Consider the following 17,757-nt stretch of genomic DNA (forward strand, 5'->3'; position numbering starts at 1 on the left):
CTCTATGGTAAACAACGCTCATTTCTCGCTAAAGGTTTAAAGAAGGTCTTGCTGTGAATTACACGATCAGATAACCGTTGCATGTTACAAAGTCGATCCATCTGAATGCCGTGACTGGCAAACCATGCGGTGATGCGTGCAAACCATGCTATATCTACCACTCTCTGCTAGTCATATGGAGGACTCTAGTGCCAACCTCGAAAGTCTCTCATGAGGTAGGTCCCAAACTCTGTGGAGGAAAGTCACTGTCTAAAAAATGGCATCAACCTGGAGAGGGGTCATGGCAAACTCTGTCTCTTAGTCCGTAGCCCCTCATGGTCATGTGCTCTGCGGTTATGAAGCCGGCTGAGTGCAGCCCGCACATTCTGTGCAGTGAACAAGTGGCAAGTGGTGGGCCTGGGCATAGTGGACATATCAGGTGGTACCTACATCTGGACATCATAAAGAGAGCATGCTTCCAATGCGAAAGGTTTTGCAAATCCTGTTGTTTTCTTTATTGGACCCTCGAAAAAACATGTTGCCAGGGAAGCGGAACGAAAGATGGGCGGGTTCATCGAATTTTTCTTCATCAATTCATAAGTGTGCCAAACACCTGGGTCTGAGATGGGTATAGGTGACTTCCCCTCCGATAGAAGCCCCTAGCCAATGGTGGGATCCCCCCCTTGAAATGAACTGATCACCTCGTCCATTCTGTGTGTGAGGAAGGCCCGCCGCTTATGACGTGTCAATCGCCGTGAGATCCACTGTGCCTTGGGTGATGTCAAGTGGCCAAGGGCTTGCTCACATGTGAGGTGAGCTGTCATCTCTCTGCACTCATAATCATACCAAGGATTCTGTGGCATCTTCCCTAGTGAGGCACGTGCAGATTGAGTCGTGGGGAAAGACCTGATGGTTGCGTCCATGACTACTGTGGCAAGGGTGTTTGAGGCGTGGGTGAGGTCTACATCATCTCCAAGTAGTAGGACTGGAAGTTCCTTCGCCAGGTTGCTCATATAGATGGGGTCCAAGGCACGATCAAAGTGAACCTGTACACGAGTGGGCGTGGGGGGAACCCTCCCTGAGACTGGCATAGTGGTAGAGATACAAAAGGCTAAGTTCGAGTGATCAGCACCAAGTGGGGGAGGGGGCACAATAAAGTCGTATATCGGTGAGGTAAAGGCCAAGGGACCCAATAGGTAGTCCACTGTGCTTGTCTCTCGCCATGCAGGAAACAAGTGAGACCACCAAATGATGGCCATCTCTATAGACCATTGTAAATGATCAAATCATGAACAGCCCCTAGCTCACGTAGATGTCATCCATACTCTTTCACTTGTGGTGCATCTGTAGAGTGTCTCACTATCCCTAGCTCAACTGCATCTAGTTTGGTACTATGAGGGAATTTGATGCAAAGTCCAGTAGGCCCACCTGCCTGTTCCCTGTGCGTGCATTGAAGTCACCAAGAAGGAGGATGTCCCCCTACCTGGAGAATTCCGTGATATCATCCTGAATCAACTCATACGGGCTGTGCCCTTCTATGGTGACCTTGCGTGCATAGGATGAAGTATCTGGGGGGAAATAATACACCGCTATGAGAATTGATCGTGCGTTTGGTAGTTGGACTCGTATCCACATGTGTCACGCATGCTCCTCTCTCCATGCCACTGATATGAGAGGTCTCATGTGTGATCTAAAGAGGATAGCCACTCCTCCCAAACCCCGCACACCAATGTCTCTCCTTGTCTCCTTCCTATGAGATGACTCCCATGTATATCCTGTCACAGTGGGCAGTCCTTTCTCGGGGCGGCTCTCATGTGTCTTGATATAGAAGACCATGTCTCTGTCAGTGTATGTCTCTAAGAAACCACCCGGATCAGACCAGAGTGTGCCATTGCAATTCCACACTGCAATTCTCAGTCCACTTTGTGTCACATTGGCCCGACACCGTCATAATGCACCCTCTTCTTTCTCTTCCTTTTCTTCCTTCTCCCCCTGGTCCTGATCTCCTCTCTCTCGGATAATCACCCTACCATCCCTGTATGCACCCCATTTCCCTGCGTCTCTCGCTGCCATGACGTGTACCATACCTTCCCTACGGTGTTCCTGCTATAGGAGGGCGAGGTCATCGTCCAGGTAGATCCGGGTTCCTTTCAAGGTCACCCTCGTGCTCATGAGGCTCTTCCTATCCATGGCTGTTCAGAGCTTCATCACAAGTGGCCTTGTGGGTGCATCGGGCTTGCAAACTCTCCAAGCTGTCTCACATGTCAAGTTCACACCGATTTTGGTGAACAAAGCATTTGCATCTGCCATAGGAGTATCTCCTACTGTGAGACCTAGGACTAAAATATTTAGGGCTTTACTGTTTCTCCTTTTATCCTCCTCTAGAGAATCTGAAATGAACTCTTTCTTGGGAACAACAATACCTTTCATGACCACATCTCTCCATTCCAAGATTGCAGCCTCTCCTTTCTTGATTTTCTAGGTGAATTCAGCATGTTTAACCTTCATAGTGTCTTGCAAAAATGCCAAGTCTTTTCTGAGTTTTTCATTCTCAGATTTCACTTCATCTATGATCTTGCCTTCTTCTTCTGAAGTTCCCTTGGCCCCCTTGAGCTGCTTCATTTGTTCCCTAATCATGTTTAGCTCCTCGTGTAGGGATGACTGAAGCTCCCCATCATCTCAGTGTGTATTTGCCTTCAATTTTACATTCTCGTCTTGGAGACTAATCACCTGAGCTTCCAAGCTCTCTATCTTGGATGTGAGAAGACTGTTTTCCACGTCCATATCTCGCATCATATCCATCTGCATTTTCCCAATTTGTTTTGCCCATTTTGCATGCATTTCTTCTTGCCATCCCTTCATGTCGTCATTCATTTGAGCACGTATGTTTGAAAATTCATCCTTGTTGTATTCTTCCAATTTCTTTTGTAAGCATTCAATTTCAGCATCTTGTAGCTTACATGCCTCTTTGATAGTGGATAGACATGCTTTGGCATTCACATCCTCTACTTCTGCCCTTTGGTCCAAATTATGCTGTATTTCATGACTTTGTCCCCTCTGGTTTTCTGATCGGGTGAGCTTTCCATGGCCTCTTTTTTCTGATTTTACTGATTTTTTTGCTCTTTTTTTTTTTTTGCAGGCCCTCTTGGTTGGACTGCCCACCACCTAAGGGCTGCCCATAGCAACCCTTGAGCTTAAATTTGGACCATCCTCGTGAAGAAACAATTTCGGAGATTTAATTATTTGCTGTTTTAATTTTCTTCCATCTTTCTTTCTTCCTCTCTCTCTCTCTCTCTCTCTCTCTCTCTCTCCCCTCAGCCCCTCCGCTCAGCCCCTCCGCTCAGCCTCCCGCTCAGCCCCCCCCCTCACCCGCTCAGCCCCTCCCTCACCTGCTCAGCCCCTCCGCTCAGCCTCCCGCTCAGCCCCCCCCTCACCCGCTCAGCCCCTCCCTCACCCGCTCAGCCCCCCCCGCTCAGCCTCTCCGCCCCCCCCTGCCCCTCCCTCTCCCGCTCAGCCCCTCCCTCACTCGCTCAGCCCCCCCCTCACCCGCTCAGCCCCTCCGCTCAGCCTCCCACTCAGCCCCCCCCCCTCACCCGCTCAGCCCCTCCCTCACCCGCTCAGCCCCCCCCGCTCAGCCTCTGCGCCCCCCCCCTGCCCCTCCCTCTCCCGCTCAGCCCCTCCCTCACCCGCTCAGCCCCCCCCTCTCACCCGCTCACCCCCTCCGCTCAGCCTCCTCCCTCTCTCTCTCTCTCTCTCTCTCATCGCGCATTGGCAGCGCTCGCCATCTCCCGCTTTTCAATGTTGCCGGTTTCCCGTAACTAAACATGGCCGACACCGTCGAGCATGTTACAGAAGCAGCAACAGCAGCAACATCAATGGCCGCCACGACCAATATGCTGCACTATAGTAGAAGAGGACTTGCATCTTCTTCAAAGGGCAGCGCAGTGCCCGCACTTGCCGCACTCCCAATCGCAGGTGCACCGGTCTCAGCTCCATTATATCATCTTCCGCCCAGCGCAGTGCCCGCACTTGCCGCACTCCCAGTCGCAGGTACACCGGTTTCAGCTCCATTACCTCATCTTCCGCCCATAGCTACTTTGTACCCGCAGTTTTTTTCACCCCTCCCCTCTCAGGTTCCTTCTTCTCCTACCCCTTCTCCACCCTTTTTGCTCTCCCTCTCACAGCCCTCTGTCACCTCTTCCCCTTTGTTGCCTATTTTATCTACTTTGCCAGAGGCTCCCTCCTCCTCATCCTCTCTACAGACTTTACCCATCCCCTCCTCTCCATCCCCGATACCCGCTTTCTCTCCCCCTTTCTAGCCTTCTCCTTCATCCCCGCTACCCACCTTACCGGTTTCCCCCCTTTCTCCCTCTCTTTCTCCCTCCATGCCTTGCACTGTTTGTCCTTGCCGCCACATCCTACCAGAGCTTCAGCACTTTGAGACCCACCTCCGAGCTGCCCTTCAGATGCTTCACAGGAAGGACGAGACCATTGCTCTACTTACAGCTCATGTTGCATCTCTTGCTGATCGAGTGACACAGCAGGATCGGGAGATCTTGTCTATTAGGACAAATCTTCAGGTCTTACAGGCGACTCATAGGACTCTTGCTGAAGAGATTCATGGACACACAGAGTGAGTGCAGCAGATCGAGACTCGCGTTCAGCACATAGACACATCTCCCACTACAGCAGTAGCAGCGGTTGAGGAGCGTTTGACCTCCCTTCAGACAGAGGTCCAGAGAGCCACAGAGTGGGTGGATGTCGTCCGCCGTCAGCCATCACAGCCTCAGAGATCGACTGTATCAGCTACATTGGCCCAGTCACAGCAGAGGGCCACAAAGGCCCTCAACATTCGCATTCGTGGTATCTTGCCCTCGGCGACAGAGTCCACGATGACACAGGCTGTGACCTTTGTCTCTCAGACATTGGGAGTACAGGATCATGGCATAGTAGGAGCATATAGAGTCGGGAGGGATCGTACTAGAGAGCAGCCCCTCATTATCAGATTCAGAGATGCCGAGGCACGTCTAGCTGCCCTCAGGAGGGGAGGGACACTCAGAGACCACCCACAGATTTCCATGGACGAGGATCTGACTCAGATACAGGTTGAGAAGCGCAAGGCGCTCATGCCTCATAGAGATGCAGCCAGAGCTCAAGGCAAGTGGGCAGTGATCAGGGATGGCAGACTCATCACAGGCACCTTGAGGCGTGCTCCCACAGTGCTTAGAGATGGCAGACCAGCAGATACAGCCCCACCTCCACCTCCTGCTCCGACCGCTTGACGGGACAGGGCCCATGGGACACACCACCCGTCAGATAGTCTACGCATTGCTGTATGGAACTGCAATGGTTCTTTTACAGCACAGCCAGGCAATCTACGGGGGGCATTCTTTGGGAGAGATATCATCTTTTTCACGGAGACACACGAGAGTCCAGAGAGACCTTTGCCACGAGTGACAGGGTATACATGGAGATCTACCTTCAGGCAGCACACTCGGACATTTGGAGTGAGAGGATCTGGAGGAGTGGCCATTTTGTACAGAGAGCATCTCGATCGAATCATCACAGTCGAGAGAGCGGATTCACATGCCCGATTCTTGTGGGTACGCATTCGCCGCAGAGCCCCTCAGCGAGATCTTTTTATTGCAGTTTGCTACTTCCCCCCAGCGCAGTCGATCTATTCTTCCACTGGACCAGGCCAGACCATATTTGAGGATCTCTCAGCGGACATTGCAGGATTTTTCACATCGCGGAGAAGTCATCCTTTTAGGAGACTTCAACGCGAGGACCTCAGACACACAGGCCCTCACTTATGACTTCATGGAGGATCCGGTGATACTCCCAGCATTTCACGATGATAGCCTCTGTCGGACTTCATCAGATTGCACAGTACAGCCCACAGATCAGGGACATCAGTTACTGGAGCTCCTCACCTCGCACAGTATGGTCATTTATAACGGCTTGTCCAGGTGGCCACAGTCTTCCATGCCTACATTCTCTTCTGCTTCTGGGCGTGGTACTAGCGTGATCGACTACATCATACGTCCCCCGACTCTAGTCCCTTCCATCCATAGCCTTACTGTTAGCCCCTTCATGCCCTCTGCCGACCATGCACTCATCCACTTTACTTTGACTCATGTCTCCCATGACCCACCCACCCCTCGTTATCACGACCGCCAACCCTACTATGAGGTTCATTTCGACCACTAGTTTGATGATGTATATAGCCAGAACCTCAGCCGCCTACTCTGTCCTCATCTATTAGATGCTCTGCCATCCACGCAGGACCGGTGGGAACTTGTACATACTTCACTCGTTTCTGCCGCTCACATGTCGTTCCCTGCCACATGTCATTCGTCTAGTCCCCCACCGGTTGGTCTTGTTCCTTGCAACGGTTGGTATGACGAGGAGTGTAAGGAACTCCGCAGGAAACTTCACCTTGAGACCAAGGAGAAGTCTCCCCTCCTTGCCGAAACCAAGAGAGACTACAAGTGGTTGGTTAGGCGCAAGAAACGCCAATTTCTAGCCCGGAATGAGGAGGAGCTGAGAAGCTTGCTTTTCAGCTGTGACTCCAAGGAATTATGGAGAAAATTCCTCCGCTCGAAGTCTCAGAGCCCCCTCATAGATCCACGTGTCTGGTCTGCATATACTTCAGCTCTATACGATGTTCCAGATCAGCCAGCCATCGATTTATCCCATTCCCCTAGGCCAGCTTCATCTAGTCTCTTCACACCAGAGAGTGTCTGTGCAGCAGTCCACCGATTGAAGAACGGGAGAGCTAAGGATCATGATGGATTGCAAGCGGAGTATGTAATCCATGGGATTGATGCCTTAGATTTTGTTCTTTCCTGTCTCTTCAATGAGTCTGTTTGTACAGGCCTACCATAGTCCTGGTTAGGCAATACCATAGTACCTATCCACAAGTCGGGGGACCCTATGGAGCCGTCGAATTACAGGACCATCATGATTGGCCACGTTATGGCCAAGATCTATGCATCAGTTTTGGAAAGCCGTATAAATGACCATGCCGAGACGACAGGACTCAGAGCCAGAGGGCAGGCTGGATTTCGCAGGGATCATTCGACACTTGACCACATCCTCACACTCAGGGCACTGGTAGAGGAGGCGAAGTCACGAAGGCAACGGCTTTATTGTTGCTTCGTGGACTTCAGGAAGGCATTTGACACAGTTCCGAGATTCAGATTGTTTCAGAGGATTCGCCAGATGGGCTTCAGTGGAGAGATACAGTGGGCTATCATGGCTTTGTATGAGAGGGTCACTGGTCAGGTTCGGACACGTGAGGGGCTCTCAGAGGAGGTATGCAGCACGATTGGGGTGAAGCAGGGTTGCCCGCTCTCTCCTACTCTCTTTGGACTATATATTGATGAGCTAGAGATGTTTGTACAGATGACAGGCGGTGTGGGCTCTACTCTCTCAGGATCCTCCATTCCTATCCTCCTGTATGCGGACGATGTGGTTCTCATTTCCTCTACTGCTCAGGGCCTCCAGGCACATATTGAGACACTCCACAGGTTTTGCCAGGACAGGGGGCTGACCGTAAACCTTGGCAAGACCAAGGTTATGGTTTTCAACACCTCTGATCGTATTTACAGCACGGATGAGTTTTGCTTCACTTATGACGGACAGCCCATTGAGCTTGTTAGAGAGTACACTTATTTGGGGGAGTTTTCAGGGGACCGGTCTTCACCATGACATATGCAGCACGAGATAGGATTAGTAAAGGGTATGCTTCGTTGGCTCATCTTGAGCGTCAGTGTTTTCAGTCCCACTTTCAGCATCCCGATACGAAATCCTTGCTTTTTGATACATTGGTGAGACCAGCTGCGATGTATGCAGCTCCTTTCTGGGCAGGATACCTCGGCGCTGCAGATTGGAGACGAGTAGAGAGGTTACAGATCATCATGTTCTCTCAGCTCATTAGGGCCAAGGCTACAGTTCCGCACGAGATCATGCTAGCAGAGTTTGGAGCTACTCCCCTTGCATTGGATGTAGCGTTTCAGTCGGTCATGTATTTGCACAGGGTTAGGGAGTTTGGAGACTCAGCAGCAGGCAGAGCTCGGTTGCCATGGTTAGCACTTGCATCTTCTATGGAGTTGGCACGATCTGGGGCCCGATACTGCTGGTACTTCAGACTCACTAGGTGGCTCACATCTCTTGGACTAGACATGGATAGACTGCCTCCCTTCCGATACAGCATAGATGCCCCTCATCTCGAGTTGACTCGCCACGAGCTTAGCCAAGTCACGAGACCAGACTTGCTGCAGCTTCATACGTATCGCACTTGGATTTATCCCACGCAGCTTCCGACGAAGAAGGCCACATATCGTGACCACTTCCTTCGGATCTCAGAGGATGGATTTGTCATTCCACCATGCTATACAGGTATCCACATGTCCCACTCACTGAGGATTGCCCTTGGCCAGCTTAGAGTCTCTTCGCATCAGCTCGAGATAGAGGCTGGTAGGATGCGACGCATGGAGGATGGACGGCGACCAGGCCGAGAGACCAGGATCTGCCCTTGTTGCACCATGGGAGAGGTGGAGTCAGAGGAGCACTTCATTTGCAGATGCCCGCTATATTATGAGCTCAGAGGTAGATTCCACTGTCTCTTCACGGATGGCTTTGGACCTCTCTCACGAGTGATGGACTACGAGGATCAGCATTGCCTAGCTCTTTATGTCAGGGAGGCCACTATGCTTCGACGAGACTACCTCAGAGACCATCAGCACAGACCGGAGCGTGATAGAGCCCAGCCTGATAGAGCTCAGGCACACGCTATACCAGAGGACAGAGACCAGGAGGAGCACGAGGAGGTCAGAGCTCACACAGGACACATGCCTCCACCCTGTGGATGTACATATGAGATGGTTTGTAGACGCCGCAGGATCTTGTTACATAGGGGACGTACTCGCCGCTTCATCTCCAGACGATCCAGGATGATGGCAGCTTTTCGGAGGAGACTTACTCATGGAGATCTCACCCCACCAGCCGCTCACCTCACCTTTGCTCAGATTTGTACTCTCATAGCAGGAGGCAAAGTCGATGGACAGGATTTCCAGTATTATTTTGGTTCTCAGACTCCGTGACACCTGGACTTGTATCTTTGCATTGGCATATTGTACTCATCCCCCCATTTTGCACCCAGGGGCGGTTTCCTTGCATCTAGTTTACTTTGTATTTAGGCTCAGATTCGACATTATGTACTTTCACTTGCATTGTATTGCGTAGCACTTAGATGATATTCGACGATGCCTCTTCCTTGTGGCATGTTGATTTTGTGCTATCTTGTACGCAGAGTTCTTGATGTCCCATGGGCCCATTCTGGCCTTTAGTGGATGATAATACACTTTCTTTCTTTCTTTCTTTCTCTCTCTCACAGCAAAAGCAACTTATGATAGATGATGTGAATAAACGAAGCAATAGAATTGACCTAAAGGTTGACAGCACTGCAACACAAAAAGCAACTAATGAAGCCTCCGCCCAATCAAGTTCCAATCCGATGCCAACCTCTGCGCACCAGCCTCTACATCATCACCATCAGTACCAGCTTCTGCCTCACCATCACAATCATCCTCAGGGTCATCTTCTACATCATCCTTGGAGGTGACGGCCCCACCATCTCTAGCTATGGCAGTGCCAGGGACAGCAGGAGATTTTGTTATATCATCACCACCCTTGGTGTTGAGATTGAGGGGAGCTCCTCTTAGCCCGACCCACTATGCCCCTCCCCCCCAGTATAGCTCATCCCTCCTCTTAGCCCGACCCACTATGCCCCTTTCCCCCCATATACCTCATCCCTGTCACCTTTACCCCTTACCCAGCCACCTTTCCACTCATTAGTTGGCCTCACTACACCTACGTTGCAGTTGTCTCCCCATCAGTCTCCACTTCCAGCCCCCCTTCACACCACATCTCGATTCTCTACACACTTCATGGCCTCACGATCCCATCGGACTATTGGAATGGTGTCCTTCTACAGATACACCATCTTCGTACATGAGAGGCGGAACAAGACCGTCTTATTCACAGCCTTAGCCAGGAGATATCCCAGCTTGGGAAGGAGATGGAAGCCAAGGGGACAGCTCCACACAACGGACCAGCTGTAGAGGCAGTTGAAGCACATATAGCTTGCATGCAATCAGCCATTGAAGAGACTACCAAGTGGATGGATGTTGCCAAACAGGAATCTACGAAGGCCACTGTTTCAGCCACAATTCTAGAGCAGCAGCAGAGGGCCAACAAGGCACTCAATGTCAGGGTACGTGGGATCCCCCGCACAACCACAACCCCCATGGACGACGCAATTTACATCATGACCTCCACTCTCGGGATTCAGAAGCATTGGATTGAGGGAGCCTGACGCACTGGGTGAGATCCCAAGCGAGAGCAATGTCTCATCATCTGCTTCAGAGACACCCAGGCTCGCCTCACATTACGCAAACGCTCAGCTTTACATACCCACCCAGAGATCCACTTAGATGAGGATCTCACACCACTCTCGGTAGAGGAGAGGCGTATCCTCTTACATCAGCCAGATGTCACCCAGAGAGAGGGAAAGTGGGTAGTAGTTCGAGATGGACGGCTTTTGATAGGTCCACAACAAGCACCTTGTGGTCCCCCTGCATAGGGGGGCGGGGTCTATGAGACTCAGAGGACAGTGTCCCTGACTTGCAAAGACATATTAGAGTCTAGAGTGACCCTTGCCTATAGTCAGTGGATACATGTGGGAGACAACATATTGAGACGAGACCCGAGAGACACGAGGAGTTCGGGGATCGGGATGATTCGTAGTAAGCCTTCAGTCCCACATCAGATAGTTCCTGGTGAGTTTGGGGTATCCCCACTACAGTTTGATGCGGCATTTCAGGTGATCACATATCTTTACTGCATTAGACAGTATGGAACCCACACTACAGGACAACGCACGCTTCCGTTCGTTGGCCCTATCCTCTTCCATGGCATTGGCAACAGAAGATGATCAGAGGAGCTGGTACGCACATACATGTAGATGATTTGAGAGTTTGGGACTGCACATAGATAGGCTATCTCCCTTCCAGTATAGTGTTGAGGCCCCCTCTATCCCACTCACCTATCACGAGGTCAACCAGGTCATCCAAGAGGATCTCTTGCAGTTACACACATTCAGAACTTGTTTGGTACCTCATGAGCTTCCTGTGAAGATCAATTTTAACAGGGACCACTGCCTACGGACCTCAGCTGAGGGTTTCGTCAATCAACCAGGGTACACACAGATCCACCTTCCTCACGCCTTGAGGATATCTATAGGGCAGTTCTGAGTTTCGTCACATTGCCTCCGTATTGAGAGTGGTCAGGCACAGGGCATACCTAGAGAGGGCCGCATCTGCACCTTATGTGATTCTGGGGAGATCGAGTCAGAGGAGCATTTTGCATTCACATGCCCTGTGTACTACGACATCAGAGGTCGCTACTACTGCCTTATTCAGAGATGGACTTGGTTCTCAATCCAGCTTCCTATCCTACCCAGACCATAGATGCCTAGCGGCCTTCGTCCACGAGGTTGTCTGACATAGGAAGCGGATGCTCATAGCACATAGAGGGGACCATGACATACAACCAGATTCCACTCAGAGCACGATCATTGAGTTCTTCCAACCTGACGACACCAACCAGCAGGACACATGGAGACTACAACCTCGAGGACCCGAGCCAGAGCTTGAGACATGCCAGACATTCAGGTACACAGAGGGGCATATCACACTAGGGGACCTCCCTTCCCTGTTTACTAGACCAAGGGACCTACCCACAGGAGTGACGATAGCACTCGTTCGTCGTAGGGCTATAGACAAGAGACCACAGCAGGCAACACGTGTTGATAGTTGCCAACGATCTATCACAAGCTATATGCCACCACAACAACCTCGCACATCGACGTCCCCCTCTCAGAGTTGATACTCCTACTTGTCCCACTCCAAGAGAGCTCTCACTGTGTACTCGTGATGTTATGATTCAAGACTTTGGGTTTCCTTTTGTACTCACCATGGGTGTTGATGCCCGCTTAATGGCTCCACCCTCAGCTCATTGTATCAGTTTATCTATTAGTCTCATAGACCGTTTTGGTCTTCCGAACACTTTTAATAAAATCTCTCTCTCTCTCTCAAAGAAGCCACATACTGACTCTATGAGAAGGTTCTAGCTGAGTTAGCACAACCGCTAGTGGATGGGTCATGCTCCAAGGGGAATGCTGTAATAAGCAGTGACATAGGGGTTAAGCAAGGCTGTCCCCTCTCACCAACACTTTTCGGTCTTTTATCGATGGATTTGGAAGAGTGGATGAGAATGCATAGCAAGGAAGGTGTTCAGATTGCATGGTACACTTTGCTAATGCTTATCTATGAAAATGATGTGGTATTTGTCGCAAAGAAGGAGAGCCTGCAAGCACATTTGGATGAGAGAATTCTGCAAACACCCAGAAATGCAGGTCAATATAGATAAGACAAAGGTAATGTTGATTGGGACACATAACAAACAAGTGGATGTCAAAGTGGATGTCACAATTGAAGGGGAGCCCTTGGAAACAGTTAACACATATAAATATCTAGGATTGGATTTCACATACAACTACAAATGGAATGCGTGAGTGGAAAGGAGGATTCTGGGAGGCTTAAAAGACTTATATAGCTTCCAAAATAAATGCACGAAGGCACATTTGTGGAATTGGGAAATGAGAAAATTTTTGTACACCATGCTTGTGCAGACAATATTCCTATACGGATGCCCACCTTGCCCCCAGGCTCTCTAGGACATTCTAGAAAAGAATAGAAACTTTACATAAACGTTCTTGATAGTGGAGTTAGGAGCTAAGGCACAGACACCCTACCCCATCCTACTGGCTGAAACAGGTATGATACCTTCAGGAGGGAAAGCATTATGTCAATTCATGGCTTACCTCAACAAAGTTGAGAAGATGGATTTCAATAGGATGCCATAAAAGACGATGAAAGCTACGCAAATCATGGATCGGCACAAAGAGGGAATGAAGCGGATGGAATCTTAGGTTATAACAGCCACTGATGTACCAGAAGATGCATGCAAAATCAGGGAGATAGTGATGCAGAAAATGCTACAGAAACTTCGTGAAATCGGGGACAAAAATGCAGTTCTACAAATAGGAAATTAACTCAGTGGACAGCTATGTACGCAGAAATACCTCAGGGAAGACATATCAATATTTAAAAAGCATCTAATCTGCAAAATCAGAACTAGTGCCCATGATCTCGAGGTAGAGAGGGGTAGGTGGGCAAGCCCCACGATCCCCAGAGAGGAAAGAACATGCGAAACCTGCCCCACAAGGGCGGTAGAAAATGAGCAGCATGCTCCTACAATGTAGAGCCTATGCACACATCACAAAAGGTTATGGGGACAGCAGGGCAGCAGAGATTATCTGCTGGAGCAGCCACTCAAAAGGCTAGGAAGCTACTTGAAAGAGATTTTGGAACACCACAATAAGATAGTGGGACTAGCACACAAGCTAGCCCAACAAGTACTCATCACAAGTTTGTAATATTTTCTCTCACTGCATGTAAGGGATAACTACTGCAACATTAGGCCATTTTGGAGCTTTTTCGCAGTAGGCCATGTTATAAACTTGCATGGCTTCAAGAAGGCAAAAGACAGGTACTCCAAGATGTCCACGACTCTAGTAAGAAAAAAATGCATGGCATTTGGGATAGTATCCGCACACCAAAGGATAGACGTGGTGGGTATACATATGCACATGGTTGGTTAAGGTTCCACGCCTTTCCAAATTCATGAAGTCTGTTCCTAAGTGGATGGCAGTTTTGATAAGGCATGCCAAAAATTGCAGGTTGCACAAAGAGGCCAAGAACTAGAGAACACTTGCATAGGCTTATGCAAAAGCAACAAAAGTACTCATACAAAAGCAATGAGAGAGCTTCTAATGGGTAGATTTGAAATTCCAGTCACAAATTCTAAGACTAACACATAAAGATCTTCCATCAGAAGGGGAGAACCTTGGATGATGAACAGCCCAAGCAAGTTAAAAACTTATTTAGGGGAAAGGCATTGAGGAGCAGCAAGGAATGGCAGCTCAATGATGGAGATTATCATGAAAGTCTTGGAATGCACAGAAGATGTGGATGACAACAGCCAGCTTGGTGAAGAAGACACCCTACAAGGAGAAAAGATACCTAATAATGAAATTAACAAAAAATCCATAAGCCAATATGCATGTCTATGCAAGGTAGGAACTAAATGTACACACTCTTGAAAACTCCAAACATGCAAAATTTGAAAACAAAAGCAAAGGGATACATATATATATATATATATTATAATGGACATAGCAAGAACGATGCTGCACAAGTAATATGTAACAGTTTTGACCTCGAAAATGCATTACAAAATTGATGCAGCATGACAATGACCAACACACGACTAGCCATGCAAATGCTATTCTTGAAGAGCATCCACCACAAACACCAGTATTCCCATGTTTATTATAGCTGCAAATACTCGAACGCTTAAATGAGGGCACAGTGGAACATAGAAATGACAACCTGAGAGATGAAGACTGTCAACAGCCAAAGAGAGACGGCTGTCATGACAATTTTGAGCAGCAAACATTGTGCAAGACTATACTTGATGGATGGGCGTACTAATGATCATGGTGAAAATTCATTACACAACCAGACAAAGCCTTCCACCTTTGGGAAGCTTGTTCGTCAGCAAGAGCTTCTCCATCAGCCCCTCAGCCAAACACTTGGCGATGTCTTTGGGTCACCCAATGACTTACAATCATGGGATAGAGGCCAACCTCTACAACATCCACTTGGCACACGTCAACATTGTGTACATGCTGTTGGAAATTGGAATCGCTCCTCCGTATGGAACTTACAGGCCTATAAGAGGATTTGGCATGAGATGCATGCACTACATAGAGTTCAGATCTGCTCAGATACAACTTATATGGGCGTACTATACTAGTGCTTATGTGAAAGGAGGTCGTATGCCACACCAGCACCTGGGTACAAGAGGGCAATGGGACATTCATGAGGCCTTGTCAGCGCTGCACCAAGCTTATATGACCAACTCATCTGTCGTTTTCAGATTATGTGGCTCTTCATATGCCAGGGGCACCAGGGCAAGGAATGTGAGCTACTTCTGTGGCAAAGCGAGCTACTACTACTTCAGATTGGAATAAGAATTCGAAATTATTGATGGGCACAAATTTCCTCAGGTTTTAGCATAACCAATGCTTGAAATAGGAAAATTTGCTTGTCAATATCTAATTTTCTCTGGGCAAAAATATTCTTATTTTAGCAAAATAAGCAGAAAAATTAAGTGAATTTGCAAGTCAAAGTGTGAATATGCAAGGATGCCTAAAGAATACACACAGTACTTACTGTAAGATCTGCACAAGGAGGAGGAATATGCATGAAATCGCACATCATAGATGCAACAGGGAAATAGCTACATTTTTAATCAGTGGTTTCTTAAAGAAGACAGATATGATATAATTGCACAAAACGATGACGCTAATGGGAGAAAACCAGCAGTTCACCAAACAGAGATTTTAAAAACAAAATGCCTCGCTTTTCTTAATATGAAAACAAAAATAGCTTCGAGAAACAGTTTCCAAAATGATTATCAGAGGAAAAGCATCAGAGGAAGACCTTCATCAGTAGGCATGCAAGGCCATAACAAAATTTGAACCAGCAAGCTTTGGATATGCACCATAGATTCATGGTAGAGAGACAGCTTGCCTCTTAACTACACATTTGAAAAGAAAATTTATGTCAATAACTGGTCTATACACTGTCTACGCAAAGTGAACAACTAATTTGGTGGCGCAACTGGTGGTCTTACCCAAAGCGAGCTGCAGAGAGCAAAGACACAAGACTTTGCTTCCAGTGTGGCATGATTTTGTACTGCATACTCCAACTGTTCCCTCAACAAAGGCAGAATAATCTGCTGATCATAGATGGATTCATTATACACGTATATTAAAAACTCATGAGGACAACATTGCATTAAACAAAATACACAAAAAAACAAGAAACGTATAAAAACGATCCACCTCATACTGCCTGCTTTTCAAGCAAAAGTCACATAATTTCCATCAATCAGAATAGTAAATGAAAGTAACAGTTCTCTAGAATGATGAAAGAACAAGTTCCAACAAACTGAACAGATTGTTTTATTCAGGGTCCAGTATCACTATAAGCAGAGAAGCCCTTTTGCAAGTTCCTTGTAATTCTGCAAGGGCAATTGCCACATAATCAAGGAAGCTAGGAGGGCACATAAGTAGTCTTTAGAGAAGAAAGATCACTTATCACTGACTGTGGGCCTAAAGTGAAGCATCCTCAGTTTTAAAGGGATGTAACATGATATAAGCATTAGAACGCCATGTATGGTGTTGTACATAGCACAGAACATGTTTACTTGTCTCTAAGACCATATGTATCGGCTTTTTCACTTTTCATAAATCATGTGAACTCTCTCTCTCTCTCTCTCTCTCTCTCTCTCTCGTGGTAATGATATGCCCTTACTATGCACACATTAGGAAAAAGTTCAGCTCTCTTCTTGAGGGACATAACAGACTGGCTGATTTGCTACATAAGGCGTCACCCTCAGCTTTAGGAACATTTGTATCTAAGCTTTTCAAGCACAGAAACTCACCTAGACATAAAGGTAGTTTCTCTTATTACCCTCCCCTTTGAGGGAGGAGTCTTTATGTATGTAAGGTTTTGTATTGTTTCAGGTCCCATAGGCCGATTTTTGGTCTTCAGAGGACGATAATATATTCTTCTTCTTCTTCTTCCTCTCTCTCTCTTTCTCGTCTCCTTTAAAAAAATTTGATTGGGGAACATGCGGTTGGTCTTCACAACCTTTATGCCCCCAACATAGAGAGGATCATGGGAAGGAACTTCTCTCTTGGGCCCCCATTGCAAACTCTTGGATTATTGGAGGTGAGTTCAACATGATGGAGTTGTCTTCAGATAGAAAGAGAAGGTGTCATCCACTTCCTGGAGAAAGCAGCTTGGGATGCCTTCCTTTTCTAGCTTAGTGGCAGAGATAGCTTGAACAAATGATGCCTTTCAGACTCTGCCTCATTCGCTCATGTTCTCATGGTCGAACAGGAGACTACATGTAAAAATCCATGCGCGGATAGACGAATTTATGTTAAGTGATTAGAGGTGGAAACCCATGCTGCAATGCATAATGGGCCGCCTTTGTCTAATGCCCAATCATCTAATGGTTATGTTGATTTTTGAACCTCATTTGAGACGCCACTCTGCCAGTATTCAGAGGATGGCCTCATAGAGGATGTTTTGTAGATTTTGGTGTCTCATTTCCAAGATGAAGTGCCATCTCCTTTTCATGTGGCAACATTTCTTACCATTTGGTACTTCTCTTAAGAAATAAAGTATAATCTCTATTATAAATTGACTTCGGTCAAAGAATGTTGACTTTGGTTAACTATGAATAAGTTTTATTGTTTTACTTTTGCTTTGCATTGGTAAAAGGGAACTGTGAGGATGAGTCCAAGAACTAGGAATGCATGCATTTCGCTAACCTCTAATGGGTAAGAGTGTTGGAAATTGTTTGTGCAATGTGTAGGACCCAAGAGAGTGCAACAAGGACCTAAGATTGGGGAGAAAATGCACAAAAAGCAGGTCCCACAAGGCTCTAAAGCAAGGACAAGGGGGCGCCTCTTTAAAAAGAGGGCCCACAAGACTAAAAAGACACCTAAAG

General features: G+C 47.9%; 1 protein-coding gene across 1 annotated transcript in view; it reads right to left on the reverse strand.

The window, feature by feature from the left end:
* LOC147878129 (uncharacterized) overlaps positions 1 to 17,757 on the reverse strand; it is a 114,086-nt gene that overhangs the window by 26,546 nt on the left and 69,783 nt on the right. The window contains exons 3-4 of the mRNA XM_087372396.1: positions 15,868 to 15,969; positions 15,675 to 15,771 (exon numbers count right to left, since the gene is read on the reverse strand). Coding sequence (XP_087228522.1) covers positions 15,675 to 15,771; positions 15,868 to 15,969 — 199 coding nt within the window. The remainder of the gene's footprint in view (positions 1 to 15,674; positions 15,772 to 15,867; positions 15,970 to 17,757) is intronic.

This window comes from Dipteris shenzhenensis, unplaced genomic scaffold (assembly GCF_047967505.1).
Source record: "Dipteris shenzhenensis isolate YYH24624 ecotype China unplaced genomic scaffold, Dip_SZ_1.0 scaf0541, whole genome shotgun sequence".
In the NCBI taxonomy this organism is placed as follows: domain Eukaryota; kingdom Viridiplantae; phylum Streptophyta; class Polypodiopsida; order Gleicheniales; family Dipteridaceae; genus Dipteris; species Dipteris shenzhenensis.